General features: G+C 43.7%; 3 protein-coding genes across 15 annotated transcripts in view; 1 reads left to right on the top strand and 2 right to left on the bottom strand.

Moving 5' to 3' along the window:
* The first annotated feature begins 896 nt into the window (after positions 1-896).
* tbpl1 (TBP-like 1) lies at positions 897-27324 on the top strand. 6 transcript variants are annotated; one of them, XM_054762277.1, is made up of 7 exons: positions 897-1241; positions 1906-2147; positions 2245-2327; positions 4375-4438; positions 4681-4784; positions 7645-7739; positions 26887-27324. In XM_054762277.1, exons 2-7 carry the CDS (start codon positions 2019-2021, stop codon positions 27090-27092), a joined length of 681 nt encoding a protein of 226 aa, XP_054618252.1. In that variant the 5' UTR covers positions 897-1241; positions 1906-2018; the 3' UTR covers positions 27093-27324. The 6 variants fall into 6 exon arrangements, with proteins under 6 accessions (XP_054618252.1, XP_054618250.1, XP_054618249.1 ...); XM_054762275.1 differs by having other exon boundaries at positions 897-1135; positions 1906-2153; positions 26887-27317; XM_054762274.1 differs by having other exon boundaries at positions 898-1241; positions 1906-2153; positions 26887-27315.
* Positions 9443-16811, bottom strand: slc2a12 (solute carrier family 2 member 12). 5 transcript variants are annotated; one of them, XM_054762265.1, is made up of 6 exons: positions 16602-16811; positions 15396-15514; positions 12486-13760; positions 12192-12314; positions 11941-12073; positions 9443-11864 (listed from the first exon to the last, which is right to left on the bottom strand). In XM_054762265.1, the coding sequence occupies exons 2-6, from the start codon at positions 15490-15492 to the stop codon at positions 11654-11656; spliced, it is 1839 nt and encodes a 612-aa protein (XP_054618240.1). In that variant the 5' UTR covers positions 15493-15514; positions 16602-16811; the 3' UTR covers positions 9443-11653. The 5 variants fall into 5 exon arrangements, with proteins under 5 accessions (XP_054618240.1, XP_054618241.1, XP_054618242.1 ...); XM_054762267.1 differs by having other exon boundaries at positions 11720-11864; positions 11941-12098; XM_054762268.1 differs by having other exon boundaries at positions 11720-11864; positions 11941-12068.
* sgk1 (serum/glucocorticoid regulated kinase 1) overlaps positions 19612-27359 on the bottom strand; it is a 36043-nt gene continuing 28295 nt past the window's right edge. For 2 of the 4 annotated variants that reach the window (XM_054762261.1, XM_054762262.1), the window contains 9 exons: positions 24953-25028; positions 24803-24878; positions 23077-23265; positions 22874-23005; positions 22406-22642; positions 22231-22326; positions 21996-22151; positions 21829-21918; positions 19612-20529 (listed from right to left, as the gene is read on the bottom strand). In XM_054762261.1, the coding sequence (XP_054618236.1) occupies positions 20362-20529; positions 21829-21918; positions 21996-22151; positions 22231-22326; positions 22406-22642; positions 22874-23005; positions 23077-23265; positions 24803-24878; positions 24953-25028 (1220 nt within the window). In that variant the 3' untranslated portion in view covers positions 19612-20361. Of the gene's footprint in view, positions 20530-21828; positions 21919-21995; positions 22152-22230; positions 22327-22405; positions 22643-22873; positions 23006-23076; positions 23266-24802; positions 24879-24952; positions 25029-25116; positions 26652-26752; positions 26962-27359 lie in introns of those variants that run through there. The other 2 variants (XM_054762264.1, XM_054762263.1) reach the window with 2 other exon arrangements.

Here is a 27359-nt window from a genome sequence, read left to right as displayed (position 1 = left end):
GACGTTCCACTGGCATGACGGCCTAGCGCCTCTTTGCTAAACTCATTCATGAGCCGCGTGAGACATAACTCTCTCCTTGATAACACTAACATTCCCACTGGCTTGTAAACCGCGTTCCCTCTCCTCGTTGCGTAGCCTGTTCCAGAAAATCCCTCGCCGAGCATTTACAGAGCAGATGTGCTCGTCTGCCTCAAGAGACGTCACTAAATTGCCGCATTTTTGTACATGTCAGTGCACACAAACACTGAATAACACAGCGCGAGTGTCAACACGGTAAGAGTACTGTTGGCGTGGATGTGGATGTGAAGTTTCACGTTTGTAAACACATTTGGCAAAAGGTGAGAAACTCAATAACTCAGCCCCACTTGGTTCTTGACAATGTGATTTTATCAAGAACACACTAATTGTTTCCTACAGGAGAAATCAATTAAACACTTAGATTTTTATACTTTACACATTACAGTCCAAATTCAAGTGTATACTGCACTGTTTTTAAAAACATTTGTTCTTTCAAATTTAGATGAACTACCTGTTAATATCAAGGTGGTGGCTGTTCTAAATTAACTTAAAGCTGCAAGTTGTAACCGGAAACTACCGTTTGGTGGATTTATTTTGAAAGCAAAAACCGAAAAACATATTGCCTTGCTTAACCCACTGATCTGTATAATATATCTGGATAGCTCATACGTCGCATGCCGCCATGCAAGCCCCTGAAGACTAACCTTGCATTTAGTGTGAGTGGCTAACAAACTAACAACACACTTAACAACTCACAAGTTCTTATATAAGTCATTGTCCGAGAAGTATTTCTTGCGAGTGGCAATATGGCGGCCGTGTGGCTTCACAAGCCATCGCCAATGGGCTATCCAGATATGTAATACAGATCAGTGGGTTAACCCCTTCAGACCGGAAACTCATTCTTCGTTTCCGGGTCGTACTTTAAAAACTAGCCCTGGAAAGTGTTTTGCTCTGTCGTTCAAGCTGTTCAATGTGTTTTATTTTGAAAGTTAAAAACAGAAATAGCAATCTGGCGTATGCAAACGCCGTGCATGTTTTATTTTATTTTTTCAACCTGCGTTCGGGATGACGAGCTATTAGTTTAATGTCGCGGCTACCGCACTGGCAAGCGGATGAGGTAGCTAAAAAAATAAATGCAACCGTTTACATTGTACATCATTTTACCAAAAGCCACCCGGAAACAATGAGAACATCCTCAGTGCAATGTTAAGGCTGCTAGCATGGTAAGCTAGCTATGCTAATAACTTTTCATTCATCCTGCCCTTCTTTGTTGTTAGCTAGCGCTCATCGCAACATTAGCGGGGTAGAAGAAATGGTGCGTCGTTGCTCTGCTATTTTTTTATTTGCACATTTTGACTCACAGAGAAAAGATAATTCCCTATCCGAATTAGTTTGTTGTGGCTAATTTTCAACGGGATAAGCGAGCATCACAACTCTAAACAAGTGCTAGCTGGTCGATACAGAACTTCAATTTTTACGTAGAACTACGGCGACGCTACGCTCTTGCACGATTTAGTCTGAAATTGACTGTTACGTTTTTAATCAAAGCGCGCGTGTCGTGGTCTGAAGGAGGGAAGTCGTGCTGGCACACATGAGAGTCTTTGTCTTGAAGAGTTGTAAACGGGATGCTCTTGAAATGGACCTGTGATTTTTATCATCATAAACGAGTAGATGACTATGACAGCTTCTCTTATGACTTTAATTCACTTAACACTGAGGTTTGTACGAAAGAGATGACTTGCTGCTGTGTTATGACACTGGCAGGAAGTAGCTTGAGATGTATTATTTCAATCATATCAGCATGCATCACTTCATACATGTCTCATACATGTTGATTGTGTTCTCATGATATTCACTAATAAAACCTTTGCTTTCCCCTCCAACTAGCCTTTAATCTGCGACCAATGCTTAACATCATGGTGATGGCGGACGAGTGAGGTCTTGGTGCATAACACACACATATACACACACACACACACACACACACACACACTTCCTCCATGGATTCCAGCAATGATGACACTCTGGATATCATCATCACCAATGTGGTGGCAACGTTCAGGACCAGGTGCCACCTCAACCTCCGCACCATTGCTTTAGAGGGCACCAACGTCATCTACAAGCCGGAGGTGGGGGTAAGAATGTCTCTTGAAAAGAGAGAAAAATACTTAGTGATGTATGTTGTGGATAATCTTGTTTTTTTTTTTTTTTACACTTTATTTTCAGAAAGTTCTCATGAAGCTTCGTAAGCCCAAGATAACTGCCTCTATCTGGTCCTCAGGGAAAATTATTTGCACAGGAGCAACAAGGTAGACACACTTATTCACTAGGGGTGTGACAAGATTTCTTGTTTTGTGAAAAGCTGTATCGTGAGAACAGGGCAGCCAGAAGCCACCCAAGACTGAACTATGGCATGGCTACTATGAATGATGATCAAGTCATGTGGAAGTGGCAGTGTGCAAGGCATTATTTGAAGTGCTTTAGGCACACCTTGCAATCCAACCTACCTCGGTGTTCACAGCTTACTACAGCTACTACAGCAGAAGCTGTAGTAACTCTACATTTGATCATTTTCACCGAAGATTTGTCAGATCAACCCACGTAGATGCTCATCACCGAGCGGTTCTATTGATGCTCATTGCATTTGGCTCAGCGGCAACTTTCAAGCACCGGCAATCACTGGTTGCGTTTTATAACGCATCTCATACGTACAGTGCAGGCCAAGAGTCTGGACACACCTTCTCAGTCAATGGCTTTTCTTTATTTTCTTGACTATTCACATTGTGAATAGTCATAACTTCGTCAAACAGAACTTCGAATATGTTTTATATTTTGGGGCTGCACGGTGGACTAGTTGTTAGCATGTTGGCCAACACAGTCACAGTCTGGAGATGGGAAGACCTGGGTTTGATTCTCCCTTGGGCATTTCTGTGTGGAGTTTACATGTTCTCCCCGTGTGTGGGGGGGTTTCTGGGTACTCCGGTTTCCTCCCACATTCCAAAAACATGCATGTTAGCTTCATTGAAGACTCTAAATGGTGCATAGGTATGAATGTGAGTGTGAATGCTTGTTTGTCGCCCGAAGTCAGCTGGGATAGGCTCCAGCATGCCCCCGCGACCCTAAGAGAAGAAGCAGTATAGAAAATGGATGGGTGTTTTATATTTTAGATTCCTCAAAGATAACGCTGCAAACCCTTGGTGTCCTCTCAATGAGCTTCATGAAATGTTTTTCACTTCACAGGTGTGCCTTGTCAGGGTTACTTGGTGGAATTTCTTGCCTGACTAATGGGGTTGTATTGTGTGTGTCTAAACATTGATCCATGTTGACAATTTTGCGACATGGTCACTACATTTAGCAAGTAAAGGGTGTGCATATAAGCGTTTCTTGCATCCTGCATTTATTTGGTAATTAAATACAAGCCATCAACAAAGTGAAGAATCTGCCAAGCAGGCGAGCTGGAGTGAGCTCCACCTGCGTAACGCCGTGCAATGCACGTCTGAAAGCTGTAAAAAAAAAAAGTAAAATAAAAAATCCAACTCTCCACAATGCAACAGACCCAAGAAAGTAGAGTTTGGACACAATCCTCTGTCGCCTCGCTGCACCACGCCTTCCTGGCAACATGCAAAAACTTGGCAAAAGTGGAAAAATAGAGCAAAAAGGCATAATGTAACTAGAAAAAGCTAAAATGTTTATACTAATAACTAATAAAAATACAAATATTTGTCTTTGTATATGAATATCCATCCATCCATCCATCCAATCGCAGGGCACATACAAACATTTACACTCACATACACTTCCAGTTTCCAATGAATCAAGCATGCATATTATTGGAATGTGGGAGGAAACCGGAGCACCCGTAGAAAACTCACGCACGCACACATGGAGAAAACATGCAAACTCCACACAGAGAGGGCTTTTATTATAAATATCATAGGATAGCAAACACACAGAGGGTTTTTATTATAATAAGATAGCAAACACACAGAGGGTTTTTAATTCTAAATATCATAGGATAGCTGGACAGCACACATGTAAGTAGCTAAAGACGCGCACATAAGAGAAAACAGTGAGGTGTATTATTATTATTATTATTATTATTATTATTATTATTATTATTATTATGGGTGTCACAAGATCTTGCGAGATTAAAACATGACAAGATTTCTTGTTCAGAAAAAAACGGGGGCAGTAGTCCTGGGACGCTAACAAATGTGTTGGCACCCCTATTGTAATGTTGCCACATTGATTTAGAACACATGGTTTGTGTTTAGACATCTGTTCATAACAGATTTAATTCTATGTGCAATTTGTCAGTATGACGCCAAACTCTGAACCATGTCTGCTTTCCTTCAGCGAAGAAGAGGCCAAGCTGGGCGCTCGCAGGCTGGCACGTTGTCTGCAGAAAATTGGCTTCAAGGTAATAAGCAGCTCATTTCTCTTGCATATATGACGACTATCAGTGTGCATGCCACATTTCCTCAAATAGTGGCCTCTGTTAAACACCACTCCTTAATAAATGCCTCCATTTGCCACCCTGGCATCATAAGGTGTCATTTTAGGGGCCACCATTTGGGGGCATACTAGTATTTTTTGAGGAACTGCACATGAGGCGAGGGCATATGCTGCTGCTTCTATGATAAAACATCATTTCGTGTTCAGGTGAAATTCTCAGCCTTCAAGGTGGTAAACGTGCTGGCCGTGTGCTCCATGCCCTTTGCCGTCCACCTGGTCGACTTCACTAAGAAGAACCGGCCCATCGCCAGGTGTGTGTATTGTTGTGGACTGGAAGTACTGGGATGATATCATTTTCCTGTACTTATGGTAACTACTGGGATGTTTGTACCGTTAAATGTTTGCATTGGGTGACCTCCAGTGGCAGGAAGGTTGATCTGCACTGGAGGTTTTTTGGTGTGTGTCAGCCGCAGCAGCAATAAAATGTCAGCCAGCACCTTTCTGTACACGAACTCAAGCAAAAATCCTACTTTTCCAAAGATAATTGCGATACATGTTTATTGATGTTTCTGATATCTTCTGGGTGACCATTCACCTCCATGAAGGGACGGTCAGTGTATGGCTAACTTGCATGTTTACTTGTTTCCCGTTGTCTGTTTATTCCAGCTAACCACTTAAAGATAAAATACACAAAGTACGTATAGAACATACGGGGTGCCCTGCTGCAAAAAAAGACAATTCTTCATGTCAACTTTGTTCAGCAGTAGTTCATGAAGTGTTATTACATTCACTTAGATCAATGGTTCTCAATTATTTTCTGTCATGCCCCCACTGGGGGACAAATGTTTTCGCTCCACCACCCCGGCTTGAAATACTATTGGGGGAAAATGATAATATATATTTATTTATCGGTGCTGTGGAGCTGGGCTTTTATGTGCTGAAACCACAGGCATGAGTTGTGTTGCTAAAAGTCTGGTAACTTAACCGTCACAGCTTAGCTAGCAGTGACGTTAGCATCAAGTGGCGCCGGTGTGACGACTAATATGTCCTATATCATATGTTGCAAATGTCGCTTGGAGTGTAAACACTACACATTGCAACTTAAAACATACAGTAAATGACAAAATACACAAATGTAGCATTATGAAGTGAAAACATTGCACTCACATTAAAAGTTCCTTCGAAGGGATGCACATTTACAAGATTTGGTCCATTTACAACAGGTTTTCTTGCATGTGCATGCGTGGTAGCGCTAGGTGGCAGAACTCGGAAGGCACATGTGTCATCATTCCACCGGTACGGCCACGCTGTTGTCAACGTTATCGGTCAACATTTTACTCATATCGAGGGTCACCAAATGTGGAGATGTGATTCAGAACGAGACAGGATAAGTGGTATCAAGCGTCTGCCCTCCGCTGAACAACAAGCAACAACAGCTTAGTAACAGTTGCTAACAACAATCACATGACCCGGAAACACAGGTGAAAGTTGGTGATGCAAGCAAATGAATAAAACCTCAACAAATACACAATCCAGCAACTCCAAAACACCTGTGGACAAGTTGCGACCTGCACATTCACCATGCTATGAAGTATTAACGCAACATTATGAGTTGTAACAATGATTTATGTTTGTATTTTTTGAGACATTGATTTACTTTTAGTTTTTTTTAGTAATATATATGGTCTTGAGACATGCATCAAAGGATTAGCCACTGCATTTTTTGCTATTTAGTTTAGATACATATGTTCCACTTCCATCATGTTCTATTACATTGTTTCCAAATGACTTTTTTCTTGTAAATAAAAATATTTCAAAATAAACACATTTTAGCGCTGTAAATATAACGCTGTGAAACGCGATATTTTTGCCCAAGATCATACCGTCTGAATCTCATAGCGGCCCATGCCCACCCACCCATGTACATATGCTGACAGGTTAGGAAAAGTCTTTGTTATTGGTAGGAGTGTCACGAGGCGAGACGATACACAAGCTTGGGTCTGAGCACGAGACGAGATGGGATTTGAACTTTAAGTGAAATGATAACATTTACAAAAAAAAGACAATATATTGCGATGTATTAATTTAATTTCTACAACGTTACACTCGTCTGCACTGTGTATGCTAGCAGCCCCGCCTCCACCCACCAAGACAAAGAGACTGTATGGCTGAGAAAAGGGGTCACTCTGTTCATACCATTATTCTATGGAAGCGCCCAGTTGCTGAAAGCAATGCACAGAGTGAACCGTCTTTCTGCCTGCTTGGAGGCGAGAGATGAAAACAGGCACGCACGCACATGGAAATATGTTAAGGCCGGCAAAATGATGGCGTTATTTTCATTTATTGTGTGATTTATTCATTTGTTATTGTCCCAGTGCTATTGCCCACGAGACTTCTTTTTTTTTCTGAACGAGGAATCTTGTCACGTTTAATCTTGCGAGATCATGACACCCCCGGTTATTGGTGACAAAGTGTATGAACTTTTATTTTATGCTTTTTTTTAATATTTCAACTTCTCATACCTTATGGAAAATGTAATTATATGTCTTTATTGTCCAAATAGTCTGACTTTATTATTTTAATATTTTCCCAACCAATTTATCTCAAATTGCAACTTATTCTTTGCTTTGCTTGTTTCTGATACTATGACTTTTAAAAAAAAAATGACATATTTTTGGCTCCTCATAGCATGGTGGCCTAGTGGTTAGCATGTTGGCCACACAGTCAGGAGTTCGGGAAGAAGACGTGGGTTTCCTCCCACATTCCAAAAACATGCATGTTAGCTTCATTGGAGACTCTAAATGGTCCATAGGTATGAATGTGAGTGTTTGTCTATATGTGTCCTGCCATTGGCTGGACACCAGTCCAGGGTGTACCCTGCCTGTCGCCCGAAGTCAGCTGGGATAAGCTCCAGCATACCCACGACCCTAATGAGGATAAGCGGCATAGAAAATAAATGGATAGCTCCTAATATTTTGTCTTTATTCTTGTAAAAAATTACTGCTTTTTTCCATTTTTGTTGTCGTTTTAAATTTCATTTTCCTGTTTAATCGTATTTTAGAATGTGCTGGGGGCTGATGAAAAAACAGTCGTGGGATGTAACTCAATCTTTGGACACCCCTGACTTAGATGTCAAATGTAAATATGTAATCATGCATGTGTTTTTGCTAGCTATGAGCCAGAGCTCCATCCCGCAGCCACCTACAGGATCAAACACCTCAAGGCCACCATCCAGGTGTTCTCCACCGGCAGCCTCACAGTGACAGGTACCTCGCGCACGCACACACACACACGCACACGCACACACACACACACACACACACAAACACACATTAACTCGACCCCAGAGACATAAGCTTCAGAAGGATTTGAGATTTCATACAAGTGGAAAATCAGGTGATTAAGTAAGCCTGATCCCAAAAGGAATTTCAGAGCGAGATTTACTCAGATTCGACCACCCTTGGCCCGCTTTCTTTCTTCAGGACCAAATGTGCAGAATGTGGCCACAGCTGTGGAGCAGGTGTACCCGCTCCTCTTTGAGTGCCAGAAGCCGCTCTGCAAATGAGGGAAGGTAGACCGTGGAGAAAGCTCCAAAATGGTGGACTGTCTTTTCTTTTGAATTCATTTTGAACAGACCTGAACAGACAAACAGGCTGGTTTCTCCATACACATTCTTCCGGACTTACTGGACAAATACCACTCCAGGATCAATTGATTTGCTTGGCTGTCTTCGTGCTTCGCCCATTTTGGCTGCATGCTTGCAACCCATATTTGTGTGCACAAACCTTTTTTTTAACCTTTTTTTTGTCTTCCTGACTTGTGGATGATGATGATGCATCACAAGGAAGAAAAGAGTCTAAGCACCAATGGCAAACGAGTCCCAAAGTCAACTCTGGCACTGAAGCTTGTTTTCGCATCCATGGATAGAAGCTATTTTCTTTATTCATGTTGTCCCTCCAGCTATTTACTCAACAGTTTGCCACAGCAGTGACAGATGAGAACACTAAAATGTTCCACAAGTTCACTTCTTGTACATTTCTATAACACTAACTGTAAATTGTAAATATTTCATTTTTTTATTTTAACTGCTACAAACTGGTCTGTCTTGCTCAAATATGAGCTGTTTTGGTTCAAGTGGTGCTGACAACAACAACAACAACAACAACAAACACCAACACGAAGACACATAACTTATGCTGATGAACTCACTGAATTTACCTACCATAACATGCAAACATTGCCTAATAGGGGTGTCACAAGAGCACAGGTCACAGGATGTCGCGTGATTCAAATCGTGTTAAGTTTTCTTGTTCAGAAAAGAAAGTGTCCTGGGCACTAGGTCTGGGACAATAATAAATTCATTAATCGCACAATAAATGAAAATGAGCTCAAACATTTATTGTCATGTGCATGCGTGTCTGTTTTCCTCGTTACCTCCAAACAGGCAGGAAGATGGTTGACTCTGTTGGTTTCACTGTCTCAGCACGTTTGTTCCATAGAACAACGGCATGAACGGAGCTCTTTTGTCAGTCATACAGTCGTTTTGTCTCGATGGGTGGAGACGGGGCCGCTAGCATACACACCCATGTATGCGCGGAAGAGTGTAACGTAGTAGAAATGATATTAGTAGACTGCGGTACATTGTCATACAGTTTTTCATTGTGCTTTTCTTCAAAGTCGTCTGGTGACACCCCTATTCAAGTCTTCAAGTTTAAATGGAAGCCAAGTGCTGATGGTGAGTGTAACGCTCGTTATCTGTGGCAAGGTTTTCAACCACTCACTATTTGAGTATTATATACAGTACGTATATCTGATTATTTTGTATTTTGTATAAAAATAAAGACTCATAATAAATCAGGCAGTGCATGTGTTCATGTCTGCATTGGGGAAAGAAATCACCTGACTGGATTTGAATAGTCAACACAAGTCATTGTTTCAGCAGAAAAACAGCAACAGGTAATCACCAGTGTACTCATTTAATCCTTCATTTTTACGTATGTGGCCACATACGGTACACATGCAAGTGTTGTATTACCTACAGCAGAGGGACAACATATTTGACACGGCGTGTGATGTAGTCAACTATCCATCTTCTGCTTATCCAAGGTCAAGTCGAGGGTGAAGCAGCCTAAAGCCTGCCGGTCACAACCGGTTGTACGGGCTCCTACAGCCGGTCTACATGCAAAAAAAAAAAATGCAAGAAATGCACAGAGGGCGCGCTTTTGATGTGATCATTTTTGAGCCGTAGGCTGGCTGCAGACCGGCTACAGAGGTAAGTCCAAACTTCCGCACTTCATGTGTCTTAGTGCGTCGTCCGTACGGCCAACCTGTGTCTTTCGCATGTTTTGCTGGTGTCAGGTTTTGGCGAAATGTCATTTTTGTCATATGTCGCACTTGCGGACTCCATGTTGTGCACCACACGTGCACCCCACATACGTAATTAGCACAGCCAACGCATGCTCAGATTTTTCTTACGTGCTCAATGCGCATCGAGTAAGTCGGTTGTGCGTTGCCCGTACGGCGAGAGTGCATCAATCGCACAAAAACTTGGGTGTATAGTTTCATATGCTTTATTGTATATGGTAATGTATATTTATATTTGATTCCTGTTGCAATGCCTGTTATTTACACGGCTGGATATGATGTATACGCCTGTGGTGCATCTATTTGCACGTGTACTGCAAGAGGTCACGGTTGGTGAATAATGACCATCTACATGCTGGCGAAGTCTTTTAATAAGCGCCATTCAGAAAAAGAAGCTGAATATATTGAATATTAAATATTTATCATATGGTTATTGACCATTTATGTTCATAAACTGAAACTGTCGTAAAAAGATAGTGGAGGAGCCAGTCATGTTTCCGGTCCGGATCTTCTGTTGGTGCGCACAATGTACAGCTCATGTGGTTCTTGCAACCTTCATACCAAGCCCAGATAGAACGCAAAGTCAGGACTTTTATTGCAAGTTTGCGGGACAGTGGTCTTACAAGTGACATGCGTTGGCTGTATGATTGACACGACAGCCATACTGTATGTCCGAGCAGCCTCAGAGTTTGTGTGCGGGACGCACATTGGACTTGCAAGTTGTACGTTGGGTGCACTGTGATCTTACTCCTTCATGATCAACTACATTCTCCACAAGCAAAAAAAAAAAAAAACGGCCTAAAAGTCGTACATCCGGTTGTGACCAACTGTAGGCTATAGATGGAAGCCCAGGCTTCCCTCTCCTCGGCTGCTTTGTCCACCAGGCGTTCCCAGGCGAGTTGAGAGACTGTCCCAACGGGCTCTGGGTCTTCCCTGAGGCCTCCTACCAGTCAGACATGCCCTCAATACCTCGCCAAGGAGGCATCCTAACCACCTCATCTGGCTCCTCTGTCAACTAACCACCATAATAAACCTCCCTGCCAATAAAGAATTAACATTATTAGAACATCTATTTTGTCAGTGCCTTGTTAAAGGAAAACAGCACTTTTTTATGTGAGACATGAGTACACGTCTCTTTTCTGTGCAGCCTAAAATGCATGTAATGGGACATAACTATTCTGCCTACAAAGCCCGCTATTAACACACCTCCAAAAAGCTCAACAAGGTTTTCTGGTTTTCTATCCGTTCTGTGAGCGTGTAGTAACAGTCACATTCATGATAACATGGAATATAACCTTAGTGTAACCTAGCGTTAACTTTCCCAAACTCAGAAACAGAAACGCAGCAGCAGTGGCGGCAGCTCCAATATGCAGCTAGTGGCGTGAGACGCTGGGAGCGAGTGTGTGGTGAAGCTAGCCGCTGTGGTGTGGCGAGGTGTCACTACGCCAGTAATGTAGTTCTTGGGCATAACAATGTTAATAACAACAGCAATAATGTTGCTGTGGCTTGGTTAATATGCAGGTGACATTATGGAAATGGAGCCTTGTTGGTGCGTTTTGGAGGTTTTTTCAGAAGACGGAATAGTTGCGTCCAATGACATGCATTCTTAGCTGCCTCTCTTTGTTTATATCTGTAGAACACAGGAAAGAGAGACGTGTGTTCATGTCTCACATAAGGATTGTTGATGATGGGCAACATTTTAAGAAAAAAAAGTGCACTTTTTCTTTAAAGCTCTCAATGGATGTACCTAATGTTTTTAAACTGACTGGCAACTTGCAAACAAAGTGTGCTTTAAATATGTTTTCCATGCTGCTTGTTAATCTTTACTGCAATTGCTTTTCCATAGAGGGACTTGCTTACTGTTACTGCACACAGAGTTTTTGTTCATCTTGGCACTGCAGTGTGTGCTTGCTTCACATTGCGTGTGAAGTGGATGCGTGTCGCAGGATTTTTGGAACGTCTCTGTGGACATTCGACTCATCTCCTGGGGTTGGACTTTCTTGCAGAGACTAAACTTAAAATGCTTCCTGCAGATGGCAAAGAGAGAAAGATGCGCGCATGAGACCATGAAACTAGTGGACGATCCCGCTGCGTCAAACTCACTTTTTAGCCAGTTCCTTCGATATTTCCTCCAGCGTGCGTCCTTTTGTCTCAGGTACACAGACGATGACAAACACCAGCAGGATGAAGCTCATGGTGGCGTACAGGAACATAACGCTGGGAACGCCAGCCTTCTCTGGAAAATGTCCACCCAAAAAAAACTGGTATTTCCATTATGAACTCAGCTTCTGTCAACACTGCAGGCTTTTGATTATGCTTGCATCATTTTACCTGCCATTACTCTGAGGACACACCTGTAATAGTGAGGAAGGTCATGGAGATGAGCAGGTTGGTGCCCCAGTTGACGGCCGACACCACCGACACGGCTCGGCCTCTGACACCCATCGGGAAGATCTCGGTGAGGACCACGTACGTCACTGGAAGCAACAGTTAGTGTGTGTTAATATGCAGCAGCAGTAGCATTTGTTATCTAAGGCTACTTGTTTGTAGACAACAAATGCACTTTGTCCCTCCCAGCACAACACCAGATACTTTATCTGGCCTATCTATGCCTTCATTGAGATTTACAGCAAGTATGCGCTGCTTACTTGGCCCGAGGCTGATGGAGAAGGCCGCCACAAACACCAGCAAGCTGATGAGCGACACCCACTTGAGCGACGTAGACCTGTCTTCCATTGGCCCAACCCCCACCGCGCCTTCATCTTCTGTCGTCTCTCTGCTGTTCCACTGGACTGTTGGGTTGGTGGGAAACGTTTTGCCGTTCTCCAACAGCACTGCGGTTCTGTTGGGATCCCACATCATGAGCGAGTGGTTGGTTGTCACATTGCTGGCACACAGGCTGGACAAGTGCGTGTGACTCTGCAGCGTCAATCCGCCCAGTGTGGTCAGTGACATCCCCATGCCCACGGCGCCCACACACAGGAAGGTCTTAGGTCCCACACGGTCCACGAGCAGCACAGCCGGGATGGTGGCCACCACCTTGACCACGCCTAAGCCGGTGGACGCCAAGGTGGCGGCGGCGTCGCTGTGGAAGCTGACGCTACGTAGCAGCGGTGAGGCGTAGGACAGGATGTTGGGCTGGCCGGTGGTTTGCTGGAGGAAAACGAGCGCCACACCTGTCAGCAGCCGGGATCGCAGGTTGGACTTGGAGCTAAATAGCTCCATGAAGCTGTGTTCTGACTCCTCTTTAAGTCCTGCCTGGATGTCCCTGAGTTCTCCTTCCACCTGCTCCTTCATGCCCCCACCCATGCGAGCCAGAACCATCCTGGCCTGCTCCATCCTCCCTTGTGCCACCAGGAACCTTGGACTGGGTGGGAGGAACACAAGAGTGCTGACCTGGAGCAGGGCTGCAGGGATCACAAGTCCAAACGTGTACATCCAGCCATGGGTGAGCGTGGTGAAGGCGTAGCTACAGCCGAAGCCAAGCATGACGCCCACCACCAGCATCAGCTCGTACAGCGTCACCAGCATTCCACGCCTCTCCCGCGGTGAGATCTCCGCGATGTACAGGCAAGCCCCGGTTCCCGACAGCGCCGTGCCCATGCCCACGATGACTCGCCCTATTGTCAGCGTCACCATTGAGGTGATGGCCAACAGGAGTATTGTCCCCCCGACCACCATGAAGGCGCTCAGGATCAGACAGCAACGCCGTCCGTAGCGGTCCAGGATGGGACCGCCCGCCAGGCACATGAGCAAAGAGCCGAGTACCTGGGAGCTGACCAGAAGCTCTTGTTCTTGGCATGAGAGCGACAGGACGCCTCGCAGCTGTAGCAGCACCCCCGAGGTCAGGCCTATCTCGTAGCCGAGCATCAGGCCGCTCAGGGAGGCCGTCACTGCTCCAACCACCACCAGCCAGCTGCACCCTGCGGGAAGGCACACCCGTGAGTACTAGGGTTGTGAATGATGAACCCATGCGACCGCCATAAATCCTTAGATGAATGGATTGTAGAGACATGCAAGGCTAGCAACCGCTTGACAGTCCGTCTCTTGAACAATGCCAGAGCTTGGGCTGTCACGTGTGCTCTGTAGCATAGCATGACTGAAGACCAGAATGGATCTAAATAGCATTAGCAACGCTAGCATTAGCCAGCACTAGCTAGTCACTGGGAAGGATTTTCCACACATCAGCAAAACAAGCGTGCATTATAGCCTTCTAATTGTTCTTATTTATGATGTGATGCATAAAACTAAGACAGGAACTACATCAAATACAGACCCAGCATTCCCACACAGTACCAGCATTTGGTACCAAATATGAGGTGAAAGGGGGGTAAAAATACTGTACATCTGTACAGCGTGGGGGAAAGTTAGATGGTGCATTCAAGGACTGTTGAACAAAGTGGGACAAGTCGCAGCTCGCATGCAAAAACTGGGATTTCTAACTGCTATTATTTTTTGGAATAAAATAATGGCCCATATTTCCAAAATTGATATCCCTTTCCATACAATGTGATGGAGGTTTTTTATCGCTGTGCCTGAACATTTCCCACGGCTAGGTGGTTGGGGATGCTTGGGGGGTATGACGTGCTCTTTCACACATTTGAAAGTACTGTGGGAATGCCACTTTTATACACTTGCCTTCTTTATCTTATACTGTAAGATCCATGTCTACATCCTACATGTCGAATCCTTGTGTTTTAAAAATATATCGTTTTTTTCATCGCATCTTAACCCACGTATCAAGATGTGTATCAAAGCGCCATTGACATCCCTGCTACTGGTCAGTACCAGCCATGTGCCATGCCTCTAGCACCAAGCGCTACGGCCCCCATTAGCTGTCCAAGGTGTGTTTTCAGCAGCACATCTTCAACTGGTTTGAAGCATGAAGGACAGCTCCTGTGTGTCTGCTGTTGTGTAATGTGGTCTTAAAAGTGCTGACTGAGTGGAACAGTGAGTATTATTGATTTATCCGTACAGTGACTTTGGCAGGCGGCATCATGACCTGCATTCAAAGCAGTTTGACCATTTGCAGCTCCCCTCCCCTTAGTCGCACAATGTAGCGCTACAGCTGCAAGCTGCGGGTCATTCCTGTAAGGACTCCTCAGACATCCCACCCTCTCCCAGGAACATCTAACCTTTGTCTCACGTGTACGGTAGATAACGTTCTAATCACAATCCATGATTGTTTACACGTGGTGATTAAGTAGGATTGACACTGTTGGGTTTATTGTTGTGGTTGTACTTTACATGGCGTCACACTGGGACCTGTTCAAGAAATGATATGATTCATGCAGAAAGGAAATGAACAACATGTCAAACATGTGAAATCACGACCTGTCTGACTGAACACAATGATGGCTTTTTTAAAAGATGCAACTCCATCATTTACAAATGCTGACGTTTTCAAAAATGACAAGTAGAACATTTGGCTTCTAATTTTTTAAAAAAGGAAAAAGCTATTTATTGACTCAGACAGCAGAAGTAATGACTCATCACTGGTGTACACATCATTTTACTGGCGCTTAGCAGGACAACTACTTGCTAACGTGTGTGTGTACCTTGGCCTCGGGCTGTTGTCTGGCCCTGGGTGTCTTCACAGTAGGGGTTGCCTGGGGGGTCAGAGGACATCATCTTGGTCTCGCTGCTGGAGTCCATCTGGGACCGCCTGGCAGCAGGCCTGTAATATTTAGCACATGTACGCTAATCCATCCAAACACAAATATGACTTGAAGAAACGCTGGAGTTTCAGGAGAAAAGATGCCTTTGAACTTCACCACCACGTTGCCATTTTATTTATTACTTTGAAGAAAAGTACAAAAAAATATATACAAAACACAACATCTCACAGCATTCAAACGTGACAAGATTTCTAGTCTGGTGGACACGATGCTCGGCATGATCATGAATGAATGAATGAATTCATCACAACAAATGAAAATGAACTCCATCATTTTGCCAGCTTCAAAGGCATAGCTTGGGTTTATTGGCCTGTTGGACGCTTGCGCATGGCAGTATATTGATCATCCACTTCATTGTCATTTATGTGATGAACACATGAATTCATTCATGTGTTATCAGCCCAGGCCCAGTGGCCATGAGACTTTTTTACATTTTAATCTCACAAGATCTTGTGACAGCCCTAATTTACACTAATTCATATTGGAAAAGTGGATTTGATGAGAGTATGTTTGGGTTGGAGCCGGACGGTCTGGTCTATTGTACTTATTTATGTATTATGCTTACGGTATATTGTCTACTACACTTTGCTTCCACTTTGTTTCCATTCTTAGCGCTTACGTGAGGAGTAAAAACGGATGATTGTTATTACAAGAATTCCGAAGAAGAAGAATCCCAAAGAACACATAGTTTGTGTTGGGTGACTTGCATCTATTTTTTTATTTTTTACTTGAGTGCATTTTTAGACTTGTACTTTGACTTGACTGCAACAGTTTACTACTTTTTCCACCTCTGAAAACCAGTAAATAAAAGCACTGAAGAGCCACAGGAAAGAACTACATGTAGTTCTGTGATTATGTTCTACTAAACAATAATTACAGTACATAGAAAGAAGCAGAGACGGGTCTAGCTGTCCAGTGGGGGGGCCGTCATAAATACCAGCCCCCTGACGGAGCTGTGAGCTGAGAACCGCATCTGGCTGTGCTCTCACACTATCATTGTGTCTCTTCCACCAAAGCAACACGAACGAACACACTTGTTGGAACTACGTTGTGAGTTAAAACAACCGCGGTGCAGTTCGTCCCTACCTGCTTGTGCCGCTTGTTTAAAGTCTACTTTGGTACTCCATTCGCCTCCTTAAGTCTTTTGGGGGGGTGTAAGACTCTCTTTGCCCCCCCAACTAGTCCTTGTCTTAAGAATCTTTCTGTCCCCTAATTATTCCTCTCTTAAGACTTTTTTCCGCAGCCCAACTATTCCTTCCTTCTTTCTCGTGTCGCCACACGCGGCTGCTTGTTTTGGTCAAGATGACCTCTTCAGGCCCGCCTACTTCCTTGCCGAACCACCAATAGGAAGCTGGGGTTGCTTTAGCCCCACCCTAGACGAGCTGATATTGGTCCAAACTCTCTGACCTGCGTGGCTTTTTTATTTTTTAAACTGTGCGGTCTTATCGAATGGACGACTTTCATGAATGAATGACATTTCATTTTTTACGATGGGGGGTACATTTTCAAGCCCTTGCATGGCATTTAAAGAGAATGATGTTATTAAGGTGATTATGTCATCAAATAAATTCAGTGACTCAACACAAGTCAGTCTGCATGTGTAAACATAAAAACCCTGCAGCGCTGCTCCGCTCTTTTGCTTCTTGTCCCTTCACACCTGCTTGACTGCAATGAGGCCTCCATTCCACCCCCCCCCCCCCCCCCCTCCCAAAAAAAAGTGCAGCCCCTCGCTATTCCAGATATGTATGGTTCATGTTTTGAATCTCTGCTGTCGGGTCTTATGTAACGCCACGGCCGCCCTGTCAGCAAATCTTTGCAGAGGTTAATTTATCGTTTGACATATCGCAAAAATCCTTATCTTGCTCAATGCCGAGCCCTGTTTGCATGCTTGGGAGGTGGTTGCATAACATGGAGACACGTACAGAAACATAAAAGTTGTGCAGGTAGCAGTGACACGTTCATGCAATGCAATTTGCACTTTTTATGGCAGGAAACGCATGAGGTGCCAAAGTAGTGGTCTAAAGGTCATGACCAATGGCTACAATAAACTGTGTGTGCTAATCTTGTTAATGCTCCAGGGTCTGCTCTGCACTGTGGAAGCTTCCGTCCATCATGTTGTGTAATCATGCACTGATGCATCCACCTGCAGTATACAGCATGTGTGTGTGTGTGTGTGTGTGTGTGTGTGTGTGTGTGTACATACTGTATATGTCCAGCATCTGTCCCCGCCTATGGCAGATTCATAGTCAAGCGGCACAATTCATTGAGAGACTTTTGCACAGTGTCATAGTGGTTTAGTGGCGTAAACTAACACTTCATTGTTCCTGTGTGTTCCACTTGATGATGCTTGTAAATGTACGTTTCTCTTTTCTCTCCAATGCAGTTTGGTTTCACAGCTCAATACTCCACAGAGACTGCTAATTGTTTTGTCATAGAAACTAGCAAACAACTACTAGATGAAGGTGGCGTGGTTGGTGCTGTGTTCCTCGACTTGAAACAAGCTTTCGATGTTGTAAATCACAGAATATTGTTGACCAAACTAAGCAAATCCAATCGTTCTTCAGATGCAATAAAATGGATAAAATCGTATTTATCAAATCCATGACAGTCTGTCAGAATTAGGGACTAGCATTCACCTCACGTCCTGCCGCTGTCCACAGGTGTTCCGCAAGGTTCCATTTCAGGGCCTTTGCTATTTACAGTTGATATAAATCCTCATTCAAATGTATGCAGACGCCGCCGCCATTTATACACAGGGTAAAAACACTACTCAAGTGTCTGAGTGGGTAAACCAGTCCTGCTGCAAATTCAATGTAAACTAAACAGTTGCTGTGTTCTTTCCTAAATTCGACACTGCAAATAACCAGACAGATATTTATGTGGACGAGGGAAAGATTGGAGTTGTGTCAGAATTCAAATATCTCGATGTCCTAAAGATCCTAAAGTAACATTTCAATCTCTGCTAAAAAAGGTGTGTAATGGTGTCAAATAAAAGATCCCAGCTATCACTGCAGGCGGCTAAAGTGTTGTTGCGTGCTGTGGTCCTGCCACATCCAACCGACTGTCTTCCAACCTGCACCAGCAAATAAGACACGCTAACGCCAACAGAATCCCTTTACAAAAGATATATATCAACATGTTGGATAGTGCTTCGTGGTTTTCTCTTACACAAACATCACCTTTGAGGTTGGGACAATGTAATCAAGTATTCAGAAGACATGCAAACTCATCCACGGCCTGTCAGCTCCTCCTCTCAGTCACTTTGTAAACCTCTGAGAAATTAAGACCGGGGGCAGTTCAGGAGACTGGATTCTACGGAAAAGTCCAAGTGCCTTTGCAGTCACAGCTCCACAGGAGGGGAACTCTCCCCCCCAGAACATCGTATACTTTATTCCAAAAAGAGCTCAGAAAGTGGTTCATAACTCATACTTGTCATCGCTAGTACTAGTTTTTGTAAGATTGTACCCGATGTCTGCACTGTGTATGTACACTTGATCTTTTAGCAGGGGTTGTGTCGTTGCAACTATGCTTTCCTCATCTTTTATATTTGCATTGTTCCTTTTACTGTTGCTTTAGGGAGACCATTTTAGCATCTGTCCAGGGACAAGAGATGGAGAATAGCAGCAATGCTATTTAATGTGCACTGTGCCCATCAAATAAACCAATCAAATAATACATTGAAGGCCAAAATGATTGATACCCTGGCCTTGAAGAGCTAAAGTGACTGTACTTGGCCTCTGTATCTCCCAGGGGGTGAAGCGAAGTCATAATGAGTCACTTTGAACTCCATAGTTGGTCTTGGAAGGAAAGATAGCGACATCTCGTGGAATGTGTTCTGCACTACATCAGCATTCAAACCTCGAGTCACTGAAGTGTAGTCCACCCCGCCCATGCAAAGATGATTGAAGTAGTCCAGCTTAAATAACTGGAATGTTTAAACAAACCGTTCAATTTTCCTTTCCAATCTTATTTCATTTGGACACTTCTGTCTTTGCAAATCCATAATGGATCCTTGCTTAGCCCTTTATTACAAATATATTTGATGTAAAATCGTCTTTTTAAGATCAGCCTTCACACGTGTACTAAAGATGAGTCCTAAAGTTCAAACTTTTATTGCAAACCAGCAACGGTCACATAAATCTTGAAACAATTTCCAATTGACAGTACATTGAAACATGAATACGACATCTACGCATACCTTGTTTTGTAAATCAACATACATTACAACTAAATACACTTGACTCAATATACAAACAAACTTAAATAATGCTCAACAGCAACATTGAAATGGAATGTTCCGCTTTTTTTGGGGTGAGGGGGCGCTGTTGGCAACACTTCCTGTGACAATAGCAGCAAGTCTCTGGCTATCAGCATGATTTGTTTAGTGTGCAACCGACACATCGTATGCGCTACAGCGTCCTCTTGTGGCGGCTCCTCCCACCTGCAGTCTACGTGAGGGAGTGACTTCAAGTCCAACATGAGGTGAGGGAGGGAACAGAAAGGCACCTCGAGGGGGTGGGGGGGAAGCCCGCTCTGTAACAATCATCCGACTCCCCTTTTCATGACATTGAAAAGAACAAAAAGCACCAAAAATGAAGTCGGGGACCATGGTGAGGATGAGGATGCGTGGCTACGTGGATGAAGATACGTGTGCTTACTGACTTGCCGGAGCTGTCTGTGTGCAAAGAGATCTCAGAATTTGTGTGTTTTAATGGACTAAAAGTTGATGTTGGAGGAACGGCAGCGTATTTACACACAAAGAAAAGAGACAGGACGGTTTCCCCAAATATCCATCCTGGCTGGAAATGCAAGTCTATGTTAATTAGGGCGCTGGTGTCGGGGAGTCCTATAGGTAGGAGTCCATGGAGGGGGCGTAGGAGAAGCCCACAAAGGCCTCGGCAGCCTCTTTGATGCTGGCCGTCACCAGGGCGCTGTCAGGCGAGCAGCCGATGGAGCTGGGCACCGGCTCGTCTGTGAACTCGGGGTCAAAGTGTCGAAGGTCGTTGGGGCCCGTCTGGTTGGAAGAAGAAGTCATGTTCAAAATGTCATGCCGGTAAAAACCACACTTCATGCATTCATCTGCTCTATTATGTACTCTCATGCATTCACCTACTCTATTGTGTACTGCGTGTGCACATACAGTAGATACTTCATGTCATGTACTCTATTATGTACTGCATGATGTGTGGATGTGTACACGTGGTGTACACCAGGGGTGTCCAAACGTTTTCTAGCGAGGGCCATAGTGAAAAATGGAAGGACGTTTTCCACGTTAATATTTGTAAAGACAGCATGTAGCTATGCTAACAGGTTATTTTAGCTTTGTGATAGACGTGAAAATGCGTATTATTAGTGTCAACTTCAGTCTTTTTTTCCCATTTTTGCTTTTTTAAAAATCTTATTTTCCAAATATTTTGACTTTCTTCCTTAATAATCTTTGTACGTTTCCTTCTTGTAATATTATGACTTTAGATTTTTTTGGAGAATAAAGAAAATATTTTTTAAAGTTGTAATATTATGAGGAAAAAAAACAAAGTTGTAATTTCTGGAAAATTAGGGTGGGGAAAGCTCTAATATTATTATGAAAATAACTTTTTTGTTTTTAATATTTTGACTTTATTCTCATAAATGACAGCAGGTTTTTCCATTTCTATTCTTTCATTGCATCCAGTAGATGGAAATCCAAGTAGATGAACGTCATTGTTTGATCGAAGAAGTACGTAGGAGCCCAAATACAACTTTAGTCAAGTCCTATTAGGCTAAAAGGACTTTTATGTTTGTTCAGATAAAAAGGGCTTATTTCCATTATTTACTCATGGAAATATTCAAAGGTCACGTTTACAGTAAGTACTACAAGATATGTTTACAGAAAGTACTAAGTCATTGCATTTACTGTATGTATACGTGCATGTGCTTTTCCTATAACTTTACAATATTGGTTGAAGTACTGCATGTATGCGTGTTTCCTATAGCTTTACAACATTGGTTGAAGTACTGCATGTATGCGTGTTTCCTATAGCTTTACAACATTGGTTGAAGTACTGCATGTATACGTGTTTCCTATAGCTTTACAACATTGGTTGAAGTACTGCATGTATACGAGTTTCCTATAGCATTACAACATTAGGAAGTCATGTTTTTTGAGGTGGTGAAACAACAGTGAATGTTTCCATGTTTGTGTCATACGCACACAAATGCTTTTTTGCTGATTTAAGTTGATCCAATCTTGAAGATGAGTTCTGGGGTGCCTTATTACTTATTACTTTCACTTTCATGAGACTGGAAGAAGCGCGACGTGACGTGAAGTTCTTACCACGTTGGGGTTGAAGGGAGGCGTGATCTTCTTGGCGTTGAGCTCGTCCCAGTTGATGGGTGAGAAGAACATGTGGTTCTTGATTTCAAGCTGAGGAGACATGAAGGCGGCGTTCAAAGTGTGGCTACAAGACCTTTCAAGCAGCAACAGCGGGAGCGAACGCTCACAAAGTCGTCTGTGCAGCCCAGTCGCTTGGTTCTGTCCTTCTGCAGCAGACCCTCCAGCAGGTGTCTGGCCGCGTTGGAGATGTTGGGCTTCAGCTGCAGGGGTTTGTTCAGGATGTTGTCGTACATCTCCGCCGTGTTGCGGCTGTAGAAGGGGGGCTGCGAGGGTCGGCGGGGACAAGGAGCACCAGTTAGAGCGTGCGAGGAGGAGATGAGGAAGGAGGCGGCCGTCACTCACCAGGCCGTAGAGCATCTCGTAGAGGACGGCTCCTAAACACCACCAGTCCACCGTGCGGTCGTAAGGTTGCTTGTGGAGCACCTCAGGAGCTAAATACTGCAACCAAGGTCACACAACAAGGTCAGGACACACCTCGGCTAAAACCAACAGCCAACAGACCAACCTTCATTCTTACCTCCGGCGTGCCGCAGAACGTGGACGTGGTCCCGTTGGGCTCGATGTTCTCCTTGCACAGGCCGAAGTCGGTGAGGATGATGTGACCCTGCGAATCCAGCAGGATGTTCTCGGGCTTCAGGTCCCGGTAGACGATGTTGAGGGAGTGCAGGTAGCCCAGCGCGCTGGCGATCTCGGCGGCGTAGAAGCGCGCCCTGGGCTCCAGGAAGCAACGCTCTCGCTGGAGGTGGTAGAAGAGCTGCGGGAAGAACACAAGGTCGTGTGTGAAGACAGCTGACACCCTGGGAGGACACACGCTGAAATCACTTAGGGATGAAACCCCACCCAGCAGAGCACACAAAGACACAACAGCTGGGCCCACAGTGGCAGGAAATGGCTGACGGACTGAGGATGGCTCATTTTGGAGCCGGCCCCTGACTCCTGACCCCAACCCCTGACCCCTGACGTCCCACGTGTCTCTTTGCCTCACCTCGCCTCCGTTGATGTAGTCCAGAATGAAGTAGAGCTTGTCTGCCGTCTGGAAGGAGTAGTGCAGACCCACCAGGAAAGGATGCTTGACATTCTTCAGCAGCACGTTTCTCTCCGACATGATGTGCTTCTCCTGAGGAAGGCAAAGGTCAGGGGTCAGAGCTTGGCAAGTGGAGAGACTCAAACTCATCAGCGCTCGCCAACCTCCTTCTTCTTGAGGATGGCCTTCTTCTGCAGGACCTTGACAGCGTAGAACTGGTCGTCGGCGCGGTGGCGGGCCAGCAGCACCTTGCCGAAGCTGCCCTTGCCGATGACCTTGAGGAAGTGAAAGTCGCTGGGCTTGGCCGAGGGGTTGGACGACGGGCCGAGGTTGATCTGCTGGGTTGGGCTGGGCTGTGGAACCACAACACTTCATTAGGTACACCCTCACACCCTACTAGGTACCCTGCTATTATACTACCTATACCCTACTATTATACTACCTATACCCTACAGGTAGTATAATAATATACAGGTAGTATAATAATAATACCCTACTATTATACTACCTATACCCTACAGGTAGTATAATAATATACAGGTAGTATAATAATAATACCCTACTATTATACTACCTATACCCTACTATACTACCTATACCCTACAGGTAGTATAATAATATACAGGTAGTATAATAATAATACCCTACTATTATACTACCTATACCCTACTATTATATTAACTATACCCTATTATTATATTAACTATACCCTACTATTATATTAACTATACCCTACTATTATACTACCTACCTACCTACTCGTCTTTTCATTTATCAACACTGCACAACTTTGACATATTAACACTTCTCCATTTAAAAAATATGAAATATGAATCTTTGAAATATGTCTATATTGTTTTCACTTCACATTTTATTGCTCTACATGATCAAATGCTGTACCTCTTTGTGACCACTAGGTGGCAGCGTTGCCGTGTTTTGTGGCGATCTTTTTCTCCTTTTTGTTGGAATGAAAAGTGTTGAGTGCGGGCTGAGTACTCATGCAAGGACTGCTGTGACATACACGTCTGCAAACTTAATATTTCATATTGCTTTTTATTCCTGATGCGCGTATTCTCTCGGCTGAAAATCTTCTGTCTTCTCGAGAAGTTCATCAGAGAATGTTAGCGGATCAGGGTGATGGCCAAGCAGCCACTCCTGCCGCAGTGCTGCCCCGACTGTTCTTCATCAGCTCTCAATGAGTTACAGTGAAACAAGGGCACTTTCATAGCCCATTTTAAGATGAAAGTCTGGACATAATGAGTTTATTTGGCCTCCGTTACCATGGTGATATAGCTGCTTTAAAAGAGCTCCCTTCACTGACCTGGCAAGCCCGGCTTTACGCTCAACACACCTCATAAACCCACTGAACTGGCTTGGCAGTACACCCCCTGCGTCATATTAACACTGTTACTTAGCTACAAGATGGGGTCAAAATATTACAACCTAGATGCACTTTTCAGCATAAATAGCACATTTTTCATGCCGCGCTTACAAAAGTACCTACAAAAAAACTACACTTGTCTATTTTTTCCTCTATTTTTCCACAATATCTGACATTTAATAATTGTAGTAGTAAAATCATTATGTTTTATGTAATTATATTTTATATAATGTATATATGTTTAAATGTAAAAAAAAGACTCACTTTTCCAATTTTCTTTTACAATTGTTTTCATTTAATGACCTCTTGTTTCATGTAATTTTTAAATGTTTCCTTGTTAGCAAAATGACAAAAACTGATCATAAAAACTGTCAGAACCAGTTTTTTTTTTCTTGAAAACCCGCCTGAAAATCGCCTTAAGCAAGTGCAGAACAAATATTTCCAATAGCGTTCTTTGCATTGGCTGTCAACAGACAGTACGGGTGCCGCGAGGAATTCTAGGTACTTACAGGAGGAGAGGGGTTCGTATTCATGAGCTCGGCATCCTGCGGAGGACTCAAGTTGAGGATGGACTGCACCTCAGGACTAAAAAAACAAAAGAAAAGAAATGTAACAGATGACAATACATTGAAGTGATGAGTCGCAGACTGGATGCTCACTGTTTGCAGGCGTAGGAATTCGTGGCGAGCCTCTGAATGAAGTCGTTCAAACCCATTCTCCTCTGTTTCATAAAAGCTGGAACACAAAAAAATACAAAACAGGCTTATTAAAGGCAATCCAATGAATAGAAAACAAGCAGTAAATATGTTCCTCTTCTCCATACCAGTGACTAAAGCCACCAGCCCCTTCGACTTGGAGTAAGTCATGCCAGGCTGTCCTCTGTCTGTTTTTATCGTCATGGTGGCGAAGATTTGTCCCACAAAAGAAAATATTACAAGTTTGTCGTTGGCTCTTTGCTTTTATGACGACAGGAAAGCTAAGGGGGCGGCGTTTCCGGGTGGGCGTGAGCCTCCGGCGAGAAGGCTTCAGCTGATTGGACGCCCTGATTTGCTTTTGCCCAATTAGAGCTTGCAGCGCTCTGCACCTAAGTTGTGCTGCTTGCGTCAAAACTGAAAGGAAGCCTTTCTTGTCCTTTTTGCGCAATAGCGCAATTTAAACCTCACCTGAGCAACCTTGTGTGAATTTTAAAGTACGTCGGACCACAAAAGAACCACGGAGGGACAATTTTAATGCGATTTTTAAAAAGTGTTCTCTAATTATATCCAGATGTGTCGGTGAATACCACAGCACTAAGGCGCTTATACGTGGATTGTAAAACATGTCTTATAAAAACAAAACATCACTGCATAATATAATAATGGCCGTTTGTTTGTTTTTGGAGTGGGGATGCGCATGAACTAGCGACCCGGCTTCCATAACAGTTAATAACGGGGTGGGGCGTGTGCAAAAGAATAAAACATTACATTTCTGTGCAGATACGGATCGACGTAGTGGAAACAGTAGCATTTTTCACTGGCTAATTAATTAATGGTGTATATTTTTACAGCCTGTGCAAGAACCTTTGAGTGTGAATCGGATTTGCAACTAAGTAAATAATGGAAGTGAGCCTATCACTTTTCGCTGCTTTGGCTGCTGTTCAATTATAACGGCCCAGAATGACGCACATTCCCTTTACTAAAAAGAAAAAAAGTGGGAGAGTCTGAACCCAAGAGGGGGGTCGGATGCCAAGAAAAAGCCGCTGGTAGTGGAAAAGTACAGAGTGAGGGAACGACTCCACAAGTTCAAGGGGGAGAAAGAAGACTAGAGGAGCGCATGCAGAAGTCCATCCAGAAAGTGACAACTTTAAGGCACAAATAATATCACGGTACAACTATCACACACACAGCACTTTTATCGTCAGGGTTATTATGTAAGACACCTGGAGGGAGTTTTTTTAATCTAGACTCGGCACATGTACAGATATCAGCATGAAGGCCTCGTCCACTTTGTTCAACACATTCAACTAGCAATAGGTGAGGAAAAAGGAAAAAAGACAACGTAATTTGTAATCGCAAGACAATTTCCATCCAAAACGAAAACATGCAACTTTGCTACAAGATGTTCAGCACTCATTTGCAGGAAAAACAAGCCACTTATTCCCCACTCCACACCCACAAAATGATATTTGTGCAAAGCAGGTCACAGGTTTGCGGGGTGGATGGAGCACCCGTCAAGATAAGAGTCTGTATTTTCCTCCCAAACATAAGTAGGTTACAGCATCATCCTCCTTATGTAATCCACTGTATACATCCCAGCAGACGTGACGTGTTTCTACTGTGCACATATATACATACATACATAATATATATATATAATCCTGCATACGTTCATGGCGGACCCACTTCCCCATTTAGGAGCACGTTTTAAAACCAAATACAGTACTGTGTCAATGTTGCGTTCAAAGCCCAGCTCGTACTCACACGTCAAAGCCGTCGTTTTGTCTTTCATGAGGGGATGCTTCAATGTCCGAGGCTGGATGGCAGAGAGCTAATCATCACATTACACGGCATTCCTCGGACAGCAGAGTTTCAGTTCAATGATTTTTTTCTTCCAGATCCTTTCGCTGCACGGGAAGGCGGAGACGGTCCGCCTTCTTGTTTCCTTCCATTCCGAGGCATGACCCGCGGTGCGTTCAAGCTCTCCATAGAAAGTCAGGAGTTTGGAATAGCGCCGCGAGACGCGGTGAAAGCAGGGTTTCCCCAGACACAAATGCCAGTTTGGTTCCTCCTTGGCATAATAAGGTACTCGAATGCATCGTAACATCCATACAGACATGTAAGCTAATGATAAACAGCACAGCAGACATTGTGACATAAATTGTGGTCCTACTTCACCATAAAAACTATAAAATGACATTTTTTGTAAATACTGTAATAATAAACATTTTCGAAAAAATTGTATTCACGTATTTGTTTTTTTAATTGAGAAAAAAGTTATAATACAGTTAAAATATATTGTAATGTATATTTCTATTTTTTAACTACAACAGTTGGAAACATTTTTAAACTGTATTTCAAAATGTTTAAA

Source organism: Dunckerocampus dactyliophorus, chromosome 19 (assembly GCF_027744805.1).
Source record: "Dunckerocampus dactyliophorus isolate RoL2022-P2 chromosome 19, RoL_Ddac_1.1, whole genome shotgun sequence".
In the NCBI taxonomy this organism is placed as follows: domain Eukaryota; kingdom Metazoa; phylum Chordata; class Actinopteri; order Syngnathiformes; family Syngnathidae; genus Dunckerocampus; species Dunckerocampus dactyliophorus.
Note: the sequence above shows the minus strand (reverse complement) of the source record. Positions and strands in the feature narration are given on the sequence as shown.